This window comes from Strix uralensis, chromosome 3, assembly GCF_047716275.1.
Source record: "Strix uralensis isolate ZFMK-TIS-50842 chromosome 3, bStrUra1, whole genome shotgun sequence".
Taxonomy (NCBI): Eukaryota; Metazoa; Chordata; class Aves; order Strigiformes; family Strigidae; genus Strix; species Strix uralensis.
In genome coordinates, this window is record NC_133974.1 from 95,950,282 (window position 1) to 95,970,516 (window position 20,235).

Consider the following 20,235-nt stretch of genomic DNA (forward strand, 5'->3'; position numbering starts at 1 on the left):
AAAAAGTTTCTGAACGTCTTTGTATTGGGCCCAAAATAGACCAAATGCATTTGCCTCCACACTATGCTGAAGTCATAATTTCAGAGTAATGCCTAAGCAAACGGGTTTTTTGGGGGGGGTGGAAACTAACCAAACCAAACAATTAAATAAATGAATACAGCCCAAAAAATTTGTCTCAAAGAGTTTGCATTGCAGTTATGTTGACTTGAAGATATTTCTGGGACTTCTTGCAGAGCTAAGTGCTGATTGTGCTTCTCCCCTTCATGATGTTTAAAAAGTTCACTGCACGCAGCTCCTCACCTCACAGCAAGTGTGAGGTAGAACATGTCAGCTTAAACTTCAGTTTTTTACCTCCTGTTGTGACGGGCTGTAAGAGAGCACAAAGCCAGATTTTGATGCTCCTCTGAGGCATAAAGATTCATCAGGTTTTGGTAACTTTAGCATGTGGGTAGAGTGAGTGCTTTTAACATGGAAGTGGAGAAACAGTGGCCTATATTGAGACCTAGCCCGAGGGGATAGATAAGTGACTGATCCTGTCTGTCATGTCTTAAAACAGAGAACACAGTAAAATGCATCTGGACTTTAAGTTAAAATGGAAGCAGAGACAACTGCCAAACTCCCAACTCTCACAAGAATTTTAAACCAAAGTCCTGTGCTGTTGAGACTTGATTTAGCAACTCTATTGCATTAATGTGGAGCTGGTTTGATGCTTACTCTGTGAAAGTGATAGCTTTGAGCATAGTTAGAGCAGCAAGGCCTCTGTGTTAGGTCCACCTGAAACACTTTGGTGGCCACCTTTGGTTGTTCTGCTCTGTCATTTTGAATAGGACAGCCCAGCCTCCTTGTTGAGAGCAAGGCAGTAGAGAAGGAGAAAGGGAAATGTCCTTTGCTCAAAGCCTTGTAAGGTTTTCCTTCTCAGACCTGTATTGCTTCTGCTGGATCCCCTTGACAACAGCCTGTGCTTCATCTGTTTATAATAACCCTAGCAAGCTTCAGTACAAGCATCTACGAGCTGCCCTATAAAGTGTTCTCTTCTAAATCGCTGGCGATGGTTATGGGGCTTTTTTTTAAAAAATAGTTAAGCCAAGCCAAATTTTGAGTTAAGTCCTATGTCTCAACTAATTTCCAGCGACTCAATTCGTTAGCTGCCAAATGGGCTGCGTGCCAATGCCTGATCAACAAGCCAATTTCTTCTTGATGGAAAGGTTGCAGTAGAGAGGCCCTCGGCTCCATCAAATCCCTCTCATAAGCAGTATGATACCAAAGCCTTCAAAATACTAGTCTTTCTAGTTGAATTTGGACATCAAATCCTATTTTCCTTGCCACTTCTGTTCATCAGGCCTCTGAAGAAAATAGAGACCTAAATTCACACAGGATGTGCTGTCTGGAATCCATTTGTGATGGTAGGGTACACAGGGGCTCTGAAAGTTTACCAAGAGGCTCCTCTGCTTGAATTCTCTGATCTAGAGGAATCAAAAGAAGAAAAATGCATGTATTTGTCTTTGTGTTTTATTTTACTGTAGAAATGCCTCTACTAGTAGAAAATGCAGAGTAATGGCAGTAATCTATGCCTCTATTCCAACCCACCAGTTCTAACAGCAACAAAAACTGAAGCAGACCTACCCAAACTTAAGTTCCTCTCCTCTTTGGAGAAAAGGTGATAGAAGCATCCCTGGGCAGCTAGTTGGCCCCATTTTAGCAAGTGTATTTTGTTCTGGTATTTAGGAGCTGCCCTGAAATAATAAAGACATGTTATGTCCCAGCATGCAGGAACAACCCCAGCCTTAGAGAACAAAAACCCCACATCTGCATCTTGTAAGGAAACACATTTTCTTTTAGGTTTGTAAGAACTTACGACTATAAACAAGTGTGATGACAAACTGCTGGACAGAAGCAGTGAGAGAAGAGCTTTCCTTTTGGTGTTTTAGTGCCCAAAAATGGAGGTTCAGAAGTGCAGCAACAGTAAAAACTTACAAGGGACTGGACAAAAAAAAATCACTTTTTGGAACCCCAGAAAAATACCTCCTTTAGTCTGAATCATCACTAACTCCCTTTGCTGTCTGCTTTTCTCCTTTTGCTTAATTCAGATTTACCTCCTGTTATTTTTGTTTGTTTGTTATAGCCATGTTGCATACAAGTGCATACTGGAGGTGATCCAGCAAGCAAAATCCATTATGCTGAATTTTTCAGTTGTCAGGATTATGCATGCTCACAGATTCAAAAAGTGATGCTTCAGGGAAGTGTAGCCTTGGCTTTTAACAGGGCGGGAACATCCTGCTCTCTGCACACCCATAGCATATGATCTTTCCATCTTTCCTGAGCTGTCAAGTCTCACAGGGAGATTGTCCCCCCTACACTTGGAATCCATCAGTGGGTCATTACCTCTTAGACTGCTGCATCCGTATTTGGATGAAAGGTTTGTTATTAAAGCTAGCTAACTCATTCTGATCAGCACTCTCTAAAACTTGAAAGGCTAAGAGGCGCCCTGCCTTTTAAAGTGTGCTAAACTGGTCAAGTGAGAGTATGAGGTGAGGTTAGGCTTTAATTTGCTTGTTTAGCACCTAGTAAAACACACCCTGCTTTATTTACACTTGAGTTTTTGAATGTGTTAGCCAGAATGCATTGGCAAATATGCTTAACTTTACACCTTCCAGTCTAGAACAAGACCTTAATTTGCAGCATACAGGATGTATGGGATGGCAGTTACTTACACATGTATATTGTGAGGAAGAAGGTACTTTATCTGTATGAGTTGGGTTTACTTTTGCACATACATACACACATACACTCACATCCCTGCTTACAGACATACAGATGCACAAGCACTGAACAGTGTGAGGATTATGGCTCTCAGCCAGTCAGCTAAACTCTCACTTCTTTTTCTTTCCTGTAGAGACATTTACACACATACCTCCCCACACTGAACAAGTCCTCATACTGAGAGTGTCTGTTGGCCCAGAAACCGCTATTGCCATTTCTTTATCTCACTCTTGCATGATTTCTGATGTTTCTGGAGAACAGGGTACTACTAAGTGTTTTAGAAAAGGAAGGTGAAAATCATCATTTGATTCCTGCTTTTGATGTCAGCTGAAATGGGAAGGTACTTGGTTTTGATTCCTATTAAGTAATGCAGCTTACTGTTTGCTCTCTGGACTACGAAGAGTACAGGAAAATCCCAACATCATTTTAAATTATGTCATTAATCAAGGTCTGTGACACACACCACTTTCCTGTGCATGCCTCCTTTTTGCAATGACCTCATCCAAACAGTCTTAGAAAAATTGCTCTGCCAGTGAATTTAGTAAAGGATTATGCTTAACTGGGACAATGTGACTTTTGTGCATTTGCCATTTCTTTTCACATGGTCATTGGAGCAGGCTAAATTACGTGAAGGTTGTAGTGCCTTGTATGTCTCATCATAAGACCAGGTGTTCCATCCAGAAGTATGTTTAAGGGACCCTTTGTTCAGCTGCTTCTTCAGGATGTTTTCTTTTATCAGTAGAGCTCTGTATCTTCAGAAAGATATCCATTTTAAGTCTTCCCTCAGCCCTGGAACTGGAAAGAGCAACAAAACATCTGTGCTTTTTTTTCTCTTTTTTTTTTTCCTCTCCCCTAAAAGGTGGAGGGAATAGCTAAGGTATAAGGTGGACTCATAGAACTGAACTTTTGAAGTGAGGAGAAGGAGAATTTAAACTAGTTCCTCCATAGTAGAGGCAAAGAGTGACTCTGCTCTTTAGGCCCAGGGTTAGAGAAATGCTCAGAAGTCATTGACATCGCATTGTTTGGTAACACATTGAGTTTGTGCTTATTTTGGTTCCAAATACATCCTTAGCAGCAACTCTTTTAGCCATGAATGCACTTATTTCAGTCTTCTTTGGCATGCTAGCAGCTAAATGCATTACAGAACCTGAACTAAGTTTTAATCTTTCTATAATCAGTTTAAATAACAATCTGCTTTGAGTGACTTACCAAATTCCTGGTGCACAATGTTGATCCCGCTCTCTGGCCTGCAAGCAGAGGGGCTTCTCCTCCTATGATTTGTTCGGGTAGACAAGATGATGCATCCAAAGAATGTGCAATCAGGCCTGTGTGAAATTTGGCAGATTGTGTTAGCTGGGTTCAACTAAAGCTTGTTTTCATTTTTGGTGCACATGCGTTCCTGTGTGTGCTTGCCCTTATTCAGATATTCACTTTGAAATTCAGTTTTGAACAAAACCCAAACCTCAGACTGAAACTTTGTTGAAAGCACCAGGCTTTGCCATGTTTCTGGTCAAACTACTAGCCCAAATAAGCTGAAAGTTGGCAAATTTATCAGCATAGTGAACATAACTTTCAGGTAGGCCCTAAAAATTCCTGTAGGGTGTAACCACCAGAAGACCATACATATGTCAAATCCATATTATCCAAGAGATATATATGGCTCAGGTTTGTCTTGCTGGTGCAGAGACATGAAGAGAGACCAGTGAAATTCAGTCTTTCAGTATGGTGCCTCCATTACTGTTGCATATTAGGAACGGTATCTCACTTAAGGACAGAAAAGAGAAAGACTGTACATTAGGAAGTGTCCAACGGAGAGGAAGAGTGTCTGGGTAAAAGCACAGTGACACAGACTTTTGGTATTTTTAATTTGTTACACAGATGGCATTTTTTTAACAACCTTTTCATTTGTTTGAGGTATCTTTCTACATTATGCTGTTTCGATAGTGGTCATGGACATATGATTGTTGGTATACATTTTGTTAGACTGAAAATTCAAGTGTAGTTCACATGGTTTTGCATTCAGACATTCTAAAAAAGTGCACCTACCTGAATGACCTGTTAGAGGAGTCAGGAGGTAAACAAAGCAATCTAGAGAAATTATTTGCAGCCCTTTTCATATCTTTGAATCCCTATTTTTAAGCCTGGGAACTCTAAATGAAACACTACTAGAATGATTGATTTGAACTGACTTACATAATTACATCCTTTTCTATTGATTTCTATTAATTTGAAAGAATCCATTCAGCCTTGAAAATGCAGCAACTATTGGGGTAGACCACAGCAGGTGTTTAGGGGTAACTGCAACAATGAACACAGCGACCAAATAGCAGCGTCATAAGGTGATAGAACATAATTACTCTGGAACTATGTGACACACTATTATTAGTTTTCTATCCGTTCAGTTTGGTTTGGTTTTCTTAAATACCTGGGAATTATTCTGTGAACTTTAGGCTAAAAACTAGCCAGCTTTTACAGATACAGGGTTGAACAATATGGTATCTTTTGGATAAATTGCCTTTTGGTCTACTTTCCTTATTTTCCTTACCTGTTTGAGGTTTTTTGGAGTTTTTTTGTTTGTTTGTTTGTTTTTCAGGTTTGTGACCAGGTTTATTGAGCTGGACGGCCTGAGCTGTTTGCTGAACTTCCTGAAGAGCATGGACTATGAGACCTCAGAGAGCCGTATACACACATCCGTTATAGGGTGTATCAAGGCACTGATGAACAACTCCCAAGGACGGGCTCATGTCCTGGCTCATCCAGAGAGTATCAACATCATCTCCCAAAGCTTACGGACTGAGAACATTAAAACCAAGATTGCTGTGCTGGAGATCCTAGGGGCTGTCTGCTTGGTACCAGATGGTCACAAGAAGGTCTTGCAAGCCATGCTTCACTACCAAGTCTATGCTGCAGAAAGGACAAGATTTCAGGTACAAGGAGGCTACTCTGCCAGAAATACTCAGTATGGTGAATCTCTGCAGGGAGTAATTTTTATAATGCATGTATTGCAAACTTGCTAGGTAGTAAAAAGACAATATTTCCCATTTTGTTTTAGGAAGGTCACTTTCTTAAATGGATTATTTGCATATATATTTTTTTTTCAAGACCTGATTGCTTGTCATTAATGCTAATTTGAAATCTCCTATATTTTACCTTAAAATGGGGGTTTGCTATGTTCAATGAAAGCTGCTGATCTTTTCATACTCTAACCTGATGGCATTTCTGGGGTGGTAATCAGTTGTTCTACCCTAGAAGCCAAAGCCACAGAATTCCAAGAGCTTCTGTCTTGACTTTAAAGCCCTTAATTTAGTAATAAAAGAGTTGTGGATTAAATAATAGAGACAGTGGATTAAATAATGAACAGTGGAGGCACCTTACTTGCCACTTAGGAATCAACTTGTGCATCATCACCAGTCATCAATTGTTGGCTCAGATATCTCCCATTCAGAACACCAGAAGGGAAACTCAATCTGAGAGACCTTGAGATAGGTCAGTAGATCTCTGACAGGCTTTTATTGTGGATACTGCTTGCTGCTGTTATAACGTTTCTCTTCCTAGAGCACCTTTACAAAAAGATGTAACAGAATCTGTTGCTGTGTATGAAGCTGTAGTTCCTAACCTTTGGGGTAACCTCACCCATTTACTGTGTGTTCTTAGTTGAAATTATAAGAGTGGTGTTGGCCCTAGATCCTGGTTTCTGACAGCCATTATTTCCTGCCTACTCCTCAGCTAATGCATCAGTGGATTTTGGGCTATAGTGAGCTATGACTGTGAAAGTGAATGGGGAAACAGTCTGTGCTTATGAACAGTAGCTGCCAATGGTGGTTGTTAGGACTGAATGCACCATGAGATTCAGTGACTGTGACTCAGACCTGAAACTGGGATGCAAGAGATCTTGGGTTGGTATTAATGTATATGTGGCATTGGCAGGTCCACCCCTCTATGTGCACTGCTCCATTCAGCTTGCTGTCTAGTAATTAGCTGAAATGGAGAATCCTTCCTGAATTAATTTGACATTCTTGTATACCTTGGAGACAGGTGGGGGTAACTTTAGATGCTTGGCAAAAAGCAGTGGTAACTCACAGCCCTGATAACACATGTGGTCCTGTGTTAACTTATCCTTACTTGACCAAATGACTCTGCATAATAAACCCGTATGGGAGATAGATGCTGAGTTTACTCAATGTCTCCCATTTGGGTCCTCACTCTCTTTTTTTTTTTTTTTTTCCTTTTTTCTTTTTAAAATTGATTTAAGATTTACTGAAAAACTGAGATAAGTCCTTGCTGGGCAAAGTGTGGTAGCACAGGTCTTTTGAGCTTTTGAGGAATCTGGTGTAATGATTTGCAGATGCTTACCAACTCTCACATTCATGAAAGAGTGCTTTGCATAAATGCTTGCTTTTGTCAAAATGCTTTTTCATTGGGGGAAAAAAAAAAAAAAAAAGAAAGATGATGGGTACTCTCTCTTTTTTTCTTCCTTAAACAAAACAAGAAACCCAACCCAAACCCCAAAATTATTTAGCAGAAGGGATGTGTTCTTGTTCACAATTTCTAACGCTTGTGTCTAGATGCTGGAATGGGATTTTCCACTACACAAAGCATTAGCTTAAGTTTCATTTTGAGGAGGTAAGGATTCATCCAAAGACATTCCTCATCCATCTTTGGTCATTTTCTTCTAACAGAGAGACTGGGGAATTTGTGAATGCTGATGAAACAAATGTGGTCATGGTCTTCCTTATGTTTTAGTGGAAGGTTCTCTGCTACTCTAGGACTTGCCAGTTAAGAGAGCGTTATATCTCTTTGCTTCTTGCCCTCCCACACCTGTGTCACAGAACAGTCAAGAGAAACATCCACTGTAACCTGACTATGAGAGGCCATTTTAAGAAAAGGATGAGCTGACAATGTTTACCCTATACCTTTACTGTGAACCTGAAAGATGTAGTATACAGTGAAAGCCAGGGAAAGCCTTTTTTTCTTTATCCTAGTCCTGGGTGTAATCTTTGTAACTCAGACTTTGCAAATATCTGAAGAGATCCTTCAGGTTTAAATTGTACCTTGAGCAACTAGCAGTATCACTCTGCATTGAAGTGTCTGAACAGTTTAGAGCTTGCAGCTTTAGGTTGACTTTGACTGGCCACACCTAATCACTGTTATATTGAAAATGATCCCCCACAAGTGGGGATCTGGCAGAACCAAGAAATGAGAATTCTTTCTGTGAAAAGTAATAAAAAATGAACTAAACTGTAGGAACAGGAGAAACATATTTTAAATGTGCAGAGTAGGAATTTATTTCTTTGGCTCTATGGTTCATTATTGCAGACTGATTCTAATGGGGGGGAAAAAAGGAAAGCAGGGAACTGTAAAGGCACTGCTCAGTCTTCCTCTAGATCTGACTCAATGGCCAAATTAGGGATACAATACCTAAGAGGATAATAATTTCACATTCTTAGTTTTGGAAATCAGACTCCGTTCTTGTGAAGTGAAAAGTGTAGGGTTTTCTGGAAACTGTATTGAGCTCACTTTTATTGGAATGTCCAATAAATAATTTACAGGTAACACTGACTTCTGACAACATCAATGTACTTTTTGCTCTTTCTTAAGTTTCCTTCTTGACGACAGTGGTTGATAATATTTTTCATCCCTTTCAGCCTCCTCGTTGTCAATTTATCCCTCCTCATCTGTGAAAGCTGGCACTTTGTTTATATACTATGTGTTTGGATTTATTTTCCCCTCTTGCAGATTGCATTAAATCTAAGTGTCCCACTCTCCCCATGTCATCTGTGGTGACCAGCACTATGTACTTTGAGGAATCAGGAGATAAATGTAAGAAACACTGTTCCAGATTTATTTTTCTCAAACACAAATTGTTTTATTTTTTTGGCCTTCTTGCAGGCAATGAATAAAATTTGGTGTGCATGGTTCTGCTTCCACTCATCTTTGTAGGAAGGAGGAAGAGAGATTCAGAATTATTTACTGGCAGCCGTCTAAAACTTGAGCTCATGCATAACTTGCCGCTGACAACTTTAGATTGAACACTGATTATTTCCAATTTGCACGTGTGCAAGTGTGGTGGACTGTAGAGATCATGTATTTAACACAGTAACATAAAACATGGCACGTTTCATTAAATGTCAGAAGTTATTGCTGGTCAGTGTTATAAGCACAACTCTTGCTACCTGGCACAGCTAACCAAAAGTGGTCAGAGGACCCGGCAACTGGTGAATTAGTAGAGAAGGATAGCTGTGACTTAAGGTATGGTTCTTAGTAAACTTGCATTGCCTCTGTCCTGATATAACTCCCACTATTTGCAAAGGAAATTTACAGTTTTATGCTAGTGTGTCTAAAGTCAAAATCCAAATTACTGTGAGATTCCTGAGTGATATAAACACTTGTAAACCCAATTAATTTAACTAAATTGCACCAGATCATACCACTTGAAGACCACTAATCAAACTGTGTTGAAGTATTTTGGAAAAGACATCCTTGTTTTTTGATGTGTCCTTTTTTTTTCATTGAAGTTAACGGAAAAAATAGATAGAACTTTTATGAATACGAAGGACTGTCTCCTTAACAAAATTTTTCATATTGTGCTCTGAGTGGAAATTCTGATGTAAAATATTGCTTCTTTCTAAATTGCCAGCATTTTATGTATCGACTGAGATTATCAATCTAATCCTTAACTTCAGAGAGGAGTCATTTTAAAGCTATGGGAGATTCTCCAGAACATACTCTTCTTCGTGAGTGAAGTGACACTTCAGTCTTCACTTGAATGACTTTTAGTGCTACAACTTCACCCTGTATCTCCGCTGTTCAGTGTGTTCACAGGTCTGTCAGGATCATCTTTGTCTTGGCACTTGCAACAAGATTCTATATGTTTGTCTCTGAATTTATATTGTGGCTATTCCTATTTTCTCAGACTTGCCACAACTTCTTGCCTGAGCTGATCCCTTTTCCTGCTTTAATCTTTGACCCTTCTTTCATGCTGCCCTTCTGCCTGGAATAATTCTCCCTTTAATAGCCAATAGGAAGTCTGCAGTTCCTCTTTTAAAATATTCCTTGAAAACTGTCCTCTTCAAAGTAGTATTCCATCTTTACTCAGATACCACAATAATATAAAGGCATGCCTTCAGTCTCCTTCCTGAGGCAATCTGGAAAAGCTCTGTCTTTGCTTCATCCAATTTTTGTTTGAAATATGTTTCTTTGCCTACAAATTCTACTCTGCCACTTAAAGAAGAGAGATGAAAGAAAACATTGGGAAGCCAGACAATAAACCCTCAAAGCAGAAATGTGGAATGAGGAAGATGAGCCCTTGGTGTCCTTCCTGGGATTCTTTTTCATCTGATGTGTTCAAAATTGGTACGAGTGTAATTTTGGCACTGGCTCACTGTGTGACCATGAAAATGTTGCTTTATCTTGAAATTTTTACATGCTTTTCATGTGAAGATAGAGGTTTCTAAAATGCTATGAAAACTGCATTATCCTATTTATGAATGGTTTCCTTTGTGAAAGAAGCACAATCTTACTCTTTTCTATGTTGTTGCCTTTCTGATTATTGTTGTGCTTGCTGCTTCCCCTCATTTCTCCTGTGGAGTGAATGCACTCTGTTATGACATTGTAACTTGTAATTTTTAACATGCCATATTTTAAGTTAAACTAATGTTGCAAGGTCGTAATGCTGTACTGGCCCAGAAAAGTATATTCCAGTGTGCTTCCAGCCTAGTTTGCTGTCTGAAACACCCACGCAGCTGGGGACCCCTGTGGGAAAAAAGAATTTTCCTTTTTAGTCTTGAGAGAACCTAGGTGTTAGATACTCTCTGAAAGGAGCTGATTTCACTTGCCAATGAAAATATGAACTGGGCTGCTTTGCGCAGAACACTCTTGTTTTCCTCCTTAATGCTGCTAGAAATTTTGAAGCTTGAGGTGAAGGAATAAAGGAAGCTTGATATTGTCAGTTGAAAAGATGGAGATTAGGAGCATACCTTCCAGAACCTCCTTGCCTGGTTTGTGTTAAACACCGTCAGTACAGACCGTAATCTGTAGGAAGACATCTGATCAATTTGGGATTGTAGTAGGGGAGCTACCAAAGAACAAATTAAAATCCTGTATTCCCACTTGATTTGCTTCTTCCCCTCAGGGCTCATCGAAAGCCTTTTGAGGTTTGCTGCAGATTGAATGAAACCCTACTGAATGTCAGTGATGAGAAATAATGGGATTAAGTGAGGAAAGTTTTGCTTAAATAGTAGGAAAAACCTTTACAACCATAAGATCAATTGGGCCATAGAGCTGGCTGCCAAGAGGTGTGGTGAAATCTTTTTCACAGGAAATGTTCAAGTGAAGACTTGAACCCCAGCCATTTGCAAAGGGTTGGAGATGTTGGAGTTTGGCCACAGTGTGTGGGTGTAGATTCTGATCTTTAGGAATTGCATGAATTTACAGTGTTTCCTTCTAAAACTGAACAATTTCATGAAGATGTGCTGCTCTTCAATTAGCTTCGTGCAACCCAGAGTTTTAGTTTTTCTTGCCCTGAATTTGGCTTGGCCCCCACTGTATTTTGCTCCTAGTCCAGCCTTCTGAAATGGGGGATAGAAAGCTTTTGTTAACATCCTTTAACCTGTCCGGATGCTGTATCTGATATGTTGTTTCATAGATTCTAGCATGTTCCCAAAAGTCTGTGAGAATATATGGTAGGAATGAGGCCTCCAAAGAAAACCAGCAAAACCATCGTTGGTTTTGATGCTTCTGTAGTGATGGCTACTTAAATTATTCCAAGAAGACACATGTGCTTTGGATTTCAGCATCAAATCTGAGAATAACAGAACTAAATCCTCTCTTATTTGTCAAGTTGAAGGGTTGGCTTTGTTGGTAGATTTAAAGACTTCTTAAATATTCTCCTGTTGTTATTGTTAGAAATAGGATGCTGGACTGGAATGACCATCAGTCTGGCTCAGTAGGGCATTTCCTGTATTTTTATGTAAGATCCACCCCCATTTCTAACAAGGGGAAGAGTTGGTATTTTGTCATAACTACTGGATGGAAGTTCAAATACCAAGAGTTAGGGACATTTGCAAACGCCAGCTGAACAGTTTCAAAGATGTGAGAAGAAGGAGTTTATGAAATCAAGCTTGCTTGATAGTGAACATACTATGCTCAGTTATAAGAACAGCTGTCAGTAGCAGTGGATGAATGATCAAAAGATATTTACACAAAAATAAGCAAAGGGTTTCCATGAAGCCAGGAGGGTATTGTTTCCCCTGGGGAATGCACAGGAAGATATTCTCCCAGTTTCTTGAGACATATCTCCATGGTGATGTCCATTTTCTACAGGAAACAAGATAGACCTATGAAACTGATGACTAGCACAGGAAAGATTTTTGCTATGAATGAACACTTTCAGTAGCTAGGGACAGAAGACTGACTAAAGGAAAATCAACTTCCTTACTCAGCATCATAGCTTCAAAATATTATTTAGATGGTCTGCTGAACTGAAGACTAAAAAGTTATTTTTGTCTTCATTCTCCCTTTATGGCCAAAACATCTTGGGAATAGTAAAAAAGAATTCTGTCTTTTTCTCATGCATCAGCAAAACAAATATAGGACTGTGGGGCATTTATTCTTAATGCTGGAGAGAGACGCATATAATTGAACTGGCAGATCTCAAGTGGAATTTGTTACCCATCCAGTAAGGAAAATCATCCTTGGAATTATGAGCTGATCAGAGAAGATCCTGAAGAGAAGATTCATGGTAATCAGTACATAACTTAGAGTTGCTTTCATGGCTAATCAGTTTCTACATATAATCTCTTTGGTAAATACTCAAGTAGAATTAATCCTAAATAGACTATATAAGGCACAGACTACCAACATTATTTGTCTAGTCTGTTTTCTCCTTCGTCTCCTGATGTTTACAAGATTATGGTGAAATATCTATATGTATGTAGAGATTAGACCAAAAACATTTCTGTGCTAAATACCCCTTGAATGCTGAATACCCCTGCTATCTGGTTAATAGAAGGACATATGGTCTCCAGGGACACCTTATAGTAGCCTTTCAGTATATAAAGGGAGCTTCTAACAAAGACGGAAAAAGACTTTTTACCAGGGCCTGTAGGGACAGGACAAGGGCTAATGGGTTTAAACTAAAAGAGGCTAGATTTAGACTGGATATAAGGAAGAGATTTTTTTATGCTAAGAGTCGTGAGACACTGGAACATGTTGCCCAGAGAAGTTGTAAATGCCCCATCACTGGAAGTGTTCAAGGTCAGGTTGATGGGCCTTTGAGCCACATGATCTAGTCGAAAGATGTCCCTGCCTGTGGCAGGGGCATTGGAACTAGGTGATCTTTAAAGGTCACTTCCAATCCAAACCATTCTGTGATTCTGTAACAAGGAAGCTGGAGCTTAACTGCACTACCAGTGGAGCTGTGTAATTCTCCTTTGAGCTTTGGAGCTGTTTGCACAGGGGATACTCCTGTTATTTGCAAATCCATAAAAGGAGCTTACCAAGAGGTAGGTAATTGTCTGCTTCATGTGAAGTGGTTGTAAGTGAAGGAAAAGGAGAAATTTTCCAAGCTATAGGTTTTATTCCTCAAAAGACAGCTTCTCTTTAGAATTCTCTCCCCCGTGTACATAAGTGCAATCTATCCTTCTGAGATCCAAGAAAATAGTGGAAATTACATAAGTGATTTGAGTAGAAACGATGTACGAATCTGATGCTATTTTTCTGTGTGTATAAACTCCCTGTGATATTCACCATACAGAGTTAACTGACTGGGAAGGCCATCATTCTGCTGCTTTCTTAGGTCATGTTGGCAAGAACTATAAAGGACTTCTGCTTTTTCTCAAATAATAGCTTGTTTAAAAAAAAAAAAATTTTTTTTTCATTAGGATCAGGTGGCCATTTTATTCCTATTGCTATTCTTTATTTGCTTATTGTGGCATGCCCAAAATTGCTAACAACCTTGCCTGAAAAAAAAATATTTTTTTAAGCAAATATATAGTAAATCAAAAGAAGACTGTGTGCATATCCCATGAACAGTATGCAAAATGGTGCAAGAAATTAGATTGTATCCTCTAACCCAGCCTGCTGTTCTGTTTCAGACATTGTTGAATGAGCTAGACCGAAGCATGGGGCGATACCGAGATGAAGTAAACCTCAAAACAGCCATCATGTCCTTTATCAATGCTGTTCTGAATGCTGGTGCTGGTGAGGTGAGCCACTGCCCTGGAAATTCCTTCTAAAATGTTATGCTTGAATTAATTTACCTTGGAAATGCTTAGTAGATTAAGTCACAAATCTTGTGTTATTCAGTGGATATAGTTTGCAGAAAATAATGCTTAATTGATAATATCAGTTTTAGAATGTCTTCCATATTATTTCATGCTCAGCCTCTTCTAATGTAACATAAACTATTTGCACTAAAATGATTGCTTCCGGTTTTTTTGTTGGTTTTTTTTAAAGAACTGTAAAGCATTTACCTCTGATTTCAGCCTTTTAGAAAACATTTTGGTTTACCTACAGAAATGTTTTGAAATGTTGTTTTGACTCAAAGCCAAACTCAGAAAATTTAAATTTAAAAATGTCAAAGGGAGACATTTCAGAAAAGACAGTTTGTTGTTTTTCTTTCATTAACAAGACTTTCTTTTTAATCTGGGTAGTTTAAACTGATTTTGTTTCATTAAAAGTGTCACTTTTGTTACCTTGGCTTTTCTTTTTTTGGTTAAACCACAACAGACAAGCTCATAAGAGCTATGTCTAGGAAAGTATTTGTCTCTATCTGTGGCAGTCCTCTAACATCCCACTGAATAGGTGTCAAGTTTGCCAGAGTATATGGTGATTTTATGACAAATAAACATAAAAACTGGGAGGAAGGCTGCAGTACTATTCATCTGTAAGCAGGAGGTGGACCTCTAATGGACTAGCAGGACAAACACTAATAACTTTTGTTCTTTATGGAACAACACGGAGTGTGCTGTCCTTTTGACTGGGTATGCAGAATTCATTGTAGGTAAATGAGGACTGTATTTTTAAGTGAAACAGAGGCAAATAAATTAATTTTTTTTTTACTTTACTGGAATTAATCATCCTGTGAATTTGGTGTCAGGATAGAGGATATTAAAAATGGAAGAAGTGTGTTTTTAAGTTGTTTGGTTTTTTTTTTTAAAAAATGTGATTAAAATCTTTTGGAGCCAAATAACTTGGGTTTCCTGCACTTTTTAAGGACAATTTGGAGTTCCGATTACACCTACGGTATGAGTTTCTAATGCTGGGAATTCAACCTGTCATTGACAAGCTAAGAGGACATGAGAATGCCACACTGGACAGGTAAGGCATATTTTCTGAGAACAGTTATTGATCAACAGAAAGAGTTCTTAGAAACTCTTCTCCATTTGGATTTCAGATTTAAGTACAAAGCTGTCTCTGTTTCTTCCTAAAACTGACTCACTTTAAAGACAAGGAGATTTGTCCTTAAAATTAAAATCAGCAGATAAAGTAGGAAACATATATACTAAATTGGCCATGGCTGTGTCAAGGAGTTCCTGAATTGCTTTCCTTCTAAGCTAGGGATGGCAATCAGAATGAATAAAATAAAAAACTTCTAATTCGTTTTCTCTTGTAGCAAAACTGGAACAAAAGCCTGTCCTGGTAGGAGGGAGGGAAGCCAGTAGTTCCTTGACTCCATTGAGACTGTGGTATGTGTTGTCAAAGCGCAGGTTCTGAGTTTCCAAGGTTTTTCTTTAAGCTCAGTCTTTTCTGTGATCTAGCTTGTATCACAACCTCCCAAACAGTGGCACTGGCACAGCTATGAGAGAAGAGACGCCTGTGGTGGGTGAAAGGGTAGAGATGCCAACGGGACAAGAGAGAATAATGAGGAGCATCTTCAAACAGCCCTGCTATTGCACAAAATGTAACACTGAATAACACCTTCAAATTACTGTGTTAAAAGTTACACAGATAATAAATGCTTTCTCCACTAGCAATCCATATTTTGCCACAGTAATTGAAGCTGCTAATGACCTTAAACTAAACCCTCCACAAAGCCACATGCTGAAATAAACTTGGACTAAACAGTCTGAACAATTTGACTGAGGCACTTCAAGAAGCTAAAAGACTGATGAACCTATGGTAAAATACATTTTCTTAACAAAATGAAGCATTTTAAGGTGTAAGAGCAGGCAGCCATGGGAGTTTACCTTCTCCTGTGACCACATTAAGCTTTGTGAAGAGGCATTGACCTGCTGATGTGCTGCTATCTCATACTGTCTGCTACTCCAAGCCCCTTCTTACAGAGCAGGGCTGATTTGTAGGTATCTGATATCTGGGATTTTCTAGATAGAAGTGTCAAGTTTGCAGAAGCACATGGTGAAAAACCTATGCATCAGGCCTATGTCTGCAGCCTTCAAGGCACCATTTTCTCAAACATCGACTGTCAGGAGTTGCTATAGGGTGATAGAGCTATCCCTGGGGACAAATGTAAAGTGCCTGAGATTCTTCATTAGCACCGGCTACCTGTCATAAAGACTGACCTCACATCTTTGAGGAGGTGGAGGCATATACCTGTATATTAATGTCACAGGGGAAGATTGCATGCAGTTATATGTGTCTACAGTTTGCTGCAGAGCTGGAACCAGTAATGCTACTTTTGATCTACAACATTATAACCAAGAAGAGAATCTGTCCTGTAGGCAATCCGTGTTCCTTTGGTCAATAACTAGGAATGTTTAGGAGGCACTTAGGGGCAGCTTTTGGATCTTACAAGTTACAGTCATGAGAATGATAACAGGTTTGAGAGGATCCCAGATACCTGGATTACACAGATTATATGCCAGGTCTATACAGGTGGGTATGCCACAGCCTTTCCCCACATCATCTGCTGTGCTCTGGTCTCCGTGCAAAAGAAGTCCAGATGCCATGGTCAGATGTGTTTCTCACCAGGTTCCCCAGATCCCAACAGCGGCATGCTGCTGTGCTCATCACTAGGCAAATGTAAAGACAGTTGTGAGCTCTGCTGTTTAACTAATCCACAGAATGCATCTCTGCTCCACCGTGTAAAAGAAACAACTTGTTAATGGTCTAATATCTGGTTGACGAGTATGGCATGAACTTTTTAGAAATGTATTCTCACTGCAGGCATTCATCACAAATAGAATATCCCTTTCCTATGTTATGTTTATTTTTAGCAGCCTTACCTCAACACAGTGACTTAGCACAAGGATTAAAGAGCATGTGTACGTCAGCCAGCCATTCCTTTTGGCCTGTCACTGACCCCATGAGTTGCCTTGCATACCTATCCCAGCACTTAATGTAAGAAAGACTTGCCAATTTCCAAGTGTTCTAGCTAGGAATGAGGTGTTGCTGCTTCTGTAGTGACACGCTTAGTTTAAGTCTGAATTATGCCATGAACATTGGCAGGTTTTGTTTGCTTTGTTTTTCTGTTTTCTCTTAGACACTTAGATTTCTTTGAGATGGTCAGAAATGAAGATGACCTGGAACTTGCCAAGCGGTTTGACCTGGTAAGTTTTTCTCTGGAGTACCTGAACTTGCCAAAACTGAACATCCACTTTGGATGCTTGGTGCAACTTCCCTTTGTGTTGCCTGAAAACAATGATGGACTTTGGTGTTGAGAGTGGCTGGTGCTCTTGTTTTCCCTGTTTCTCATTTAGAAAGTAGGGCGTCTGTGATGTGTGAACAATGAAAACAGTGATCACAGACAGGGTTTCTGCCGAGCATCTTTGACAAAGAGTTCTTTCTTTTGTTTGGTTGAAGGTTCAGGAGTGGAGGAGGTTCTGAACCCTGCTCTCATGTTCTCAGTCCTGATGATCCAGATGCATTCTAGTTTCAGACATCCTCTTTACAGGACTATGTTGAAGCTTGGGCTCTTCTCCAGTACTTTTCCCAAGATTACAGGAAAGTCTCCTGAAGACTGTCACTTCAGAGCCTGTAGAGAGGATCAGTATTTTAGTCTGGGTGGATTTTAAAGATGAGCGTAAAACAAGGACAGTTTCCACAACCTCTAGCAACAGTAAGAGGCTGTAGGGTCCAGAATAGTTATAGCTTCCTTTTTCTTCATGACCATCTCTTGCTGCACATCAATACAGAACAACTAGCTCTTTCCTACTTAGCTTGTACTACTTGTGCCACTACTTTCTAGGATGCAGTTGTTTTGCTTGCTCCAGAACAGCTCTTGGTGGCTTTGCATACCTCCCACCTTTCTAACCCTTTACTTTGGGGATCTTTTCCATACTTGTGTGGGGATCACAATGTTGGTCTCAAAGGCCCATGTGCCTGCTCCTCACTGGAACTTGCAGCTGGACATTGCAGGAGACTCTGCAGAGGTCCAGCTGCTGGAAATTTACCTGTCTCCGTGTTGATCAGATCTTTCACAGTTAGTCAGGCTTTCACTGTGCATGTTTTTTTCTTACTTGTTCTTTCTCTCACTTCAGATCCACATTGACACAAAAAGTGCCTCTCAGATGTTTGAGTTGATCAAGAAGAGATTGAAGCACACAGATGCCTATCCCTACTTGTTATCCATCCTCCATCACTGCCTGCAGATGCCATGTGAGTACCTTACAGTTTTCCAGAGCAAGGGGTATTGAAAAACTGGGTATAGGTACAGGGTCAAAGACAGCAGAACACACACTGCCCTTGTCTTCCCTTCAGAACTTGGCAGTGGCTGAGGAACTTGGTATCTTACACTGACTCCATCCACCAGATTTTTGTCGCAATACTTAAAGCAGCAGCTTGACCTCTCTACACTTGCAAATAGAATTAAGTAACTGAGACATTCCACTTAGTCACTGTCAGAGCTTTTAAGGATTTTAAATTAGAAGTTTCAAGAAAGAAAGAGCCCTTGTGCTCTAGATCAGGGAATTCCCAGAAATAGATACCATTTTGAATATTAACAAAATGCACTGAGGAATTTTTCTGGTGAAACAATACAGTACTGAAAGCTGTTCTGTCACTGGGAAATTCCACAGTAAGTCTTCAGGATGCTATCTCATGGCAGTGCATCAGTGGAGAGCTCCTGAATGCAAACTGAAAAATAATACTGGCATTTCTTTTCAAAAGAAGTGATAGGAATCTTCTTGTTAACTGTAATAAAATAACTCAGTTACGCTTCCAGAGTGTAGCAGCTGAGCAAAGGCATAGCAAGATCACTAAATAACTGCCTGCCTTGATCCTCTTAGGTATCAGGTGCTGGTCTTCGTTACTTTCAGCCATACTTGAGCAGTCAAAACTGAGAAGGGAACATGAGGGAGATGTACTGTGATGTGCTTTTTCAGAAAGTAATATGGTATGTTTTCAGGCACTCATTCAAGTACTGCAGTGCACAAATTCAAGCAGTTGTTTGTCCCAGTGGTCTCCTTGATATTGTTCTTTAAGACAGTAATTGAGCTTTAGGTATTGACCTGGATTATTGGTGGCAGAAGGGCTAAATCCTGCAACACCAAGACAGGATTGTACTGGAGCAGTTTTAAAGAATCTAAAGTCTAGGTTATGTAATTCATCAGACCATTTGGCTCAATTTCTCTTCTTTCTCGCCACACTTTTTGGTCACGTTTGTATGAATTTTTCACGCCAGTTGAGTTTCACTGACCTGTATGCATGCTCAGTTATCTGCAGACCATCTGATTATTTTTACAGTGCCTGGTCACCATGTTACTTAGGTACCAAAAAAACCCCCCAGCATCAAGCCCCAGAAAATACTGAGTAACCGCTATCACAGAGGAATCATTTCTGTAGATGTTTAAAGCTCAAGTTAGAGCTAATCTGTCAAAATGGCTACACAGCCTGAATGTGCAACAAATCAGGTGTAGAGTTGCCCATGCCTGTTATGTGCTGTTCCAATATGCCAGGTGTTTGTAAATAATCTGCTAGCAACAGTTTGGGGTTAGGCTTTGTGTTCTATAATTTACTACATACAGGATTGAGATGGAAGGTGGAAAGGAAGGAATGCCACTCTGTTGGCAGGTCTGTGCACTTGGCATGGAAATGGAAGTTCTCATGGGTTGGTCTTCTTCCATACAGATAAGAGGAATGGAGGAAACTTCCAGCAGTGGCAGCTGTTGGACAGAATACTCCAACAAATTGTTCTTCAGGATGAACGAGGAGATGATCCGGATATAGCTCCATTGGAAAACTTCAATGTCAAAAATATCATTAAAATGTAAGCTGTATTATTATTGTTTATTTCTGTTATGCAGGTATATGATAAGTGTACAGGTGCTTAGGAAATAAAATATCATGTCTGAGGAGTTTCTTATTTTAACTTACAGCTTCTCGTTGTCCTGTTAGTCTTCTAAATAGTTTCCTTCTAATGACATCTTAACTAGACAGTGTTTTCTAGCAAAGTCCTTGCCTTTGGCTTCTGATTTCTATCAAATACTAAGCTGGTTAGAAGAGCAGAAAAAATACCCATGATTTCATAACAAGGCTTCCTCATGGGCCTTTTTTCATTCAGAATGTTGATGAAAGCGT

The 20,235-nt window shown here is 39.6% G+C and overlaps 1 protein-coding gene across 5 annotated transcripts in view; it reads left to right on the plus strand.

Moving 5' to 3' along the window:
* Positions 1 to 20,235, plus strand: part of DAAM2 (dishevelled associated activator of morphogenesis 2) — a 235,247-nt gene that overhangs the window by 161,490 nt on the left and 53,522 nt on the right. For all 5 annotated transcript variants that reach the window (XM_074863489.1, XM_074863488.1, XM_074863492.1 and 2 more), the window contains 6 exons: positions 5,354 to 5,687; positions 13,854 to 13,964; positions 14,975 to 15,078; positions 17,201 to 17,267; positions 18,198 to 18,315; positions 19,786 to 19,924. In XM_074863489.1, the coding sequence (XP_074719590.1) occupies positions 5,354 to 5,687; positions 13,854 to 13,964; positions 14,975 to 15,078; positions 17,201 to 17,267; positions 18,198 to 18,315; positions 19,786 to 19,924 (873 nt within the window). The remainder of the gene's footprint in view (positions 1 to 5,353; positions 5,688 to 13,853; positions 13,965 to 14,974; positions 15,079 to 17,200; positions 17,268 to 18,197; positions 18,316 to 19,785; positions 19,925 to 20,235) is intronic.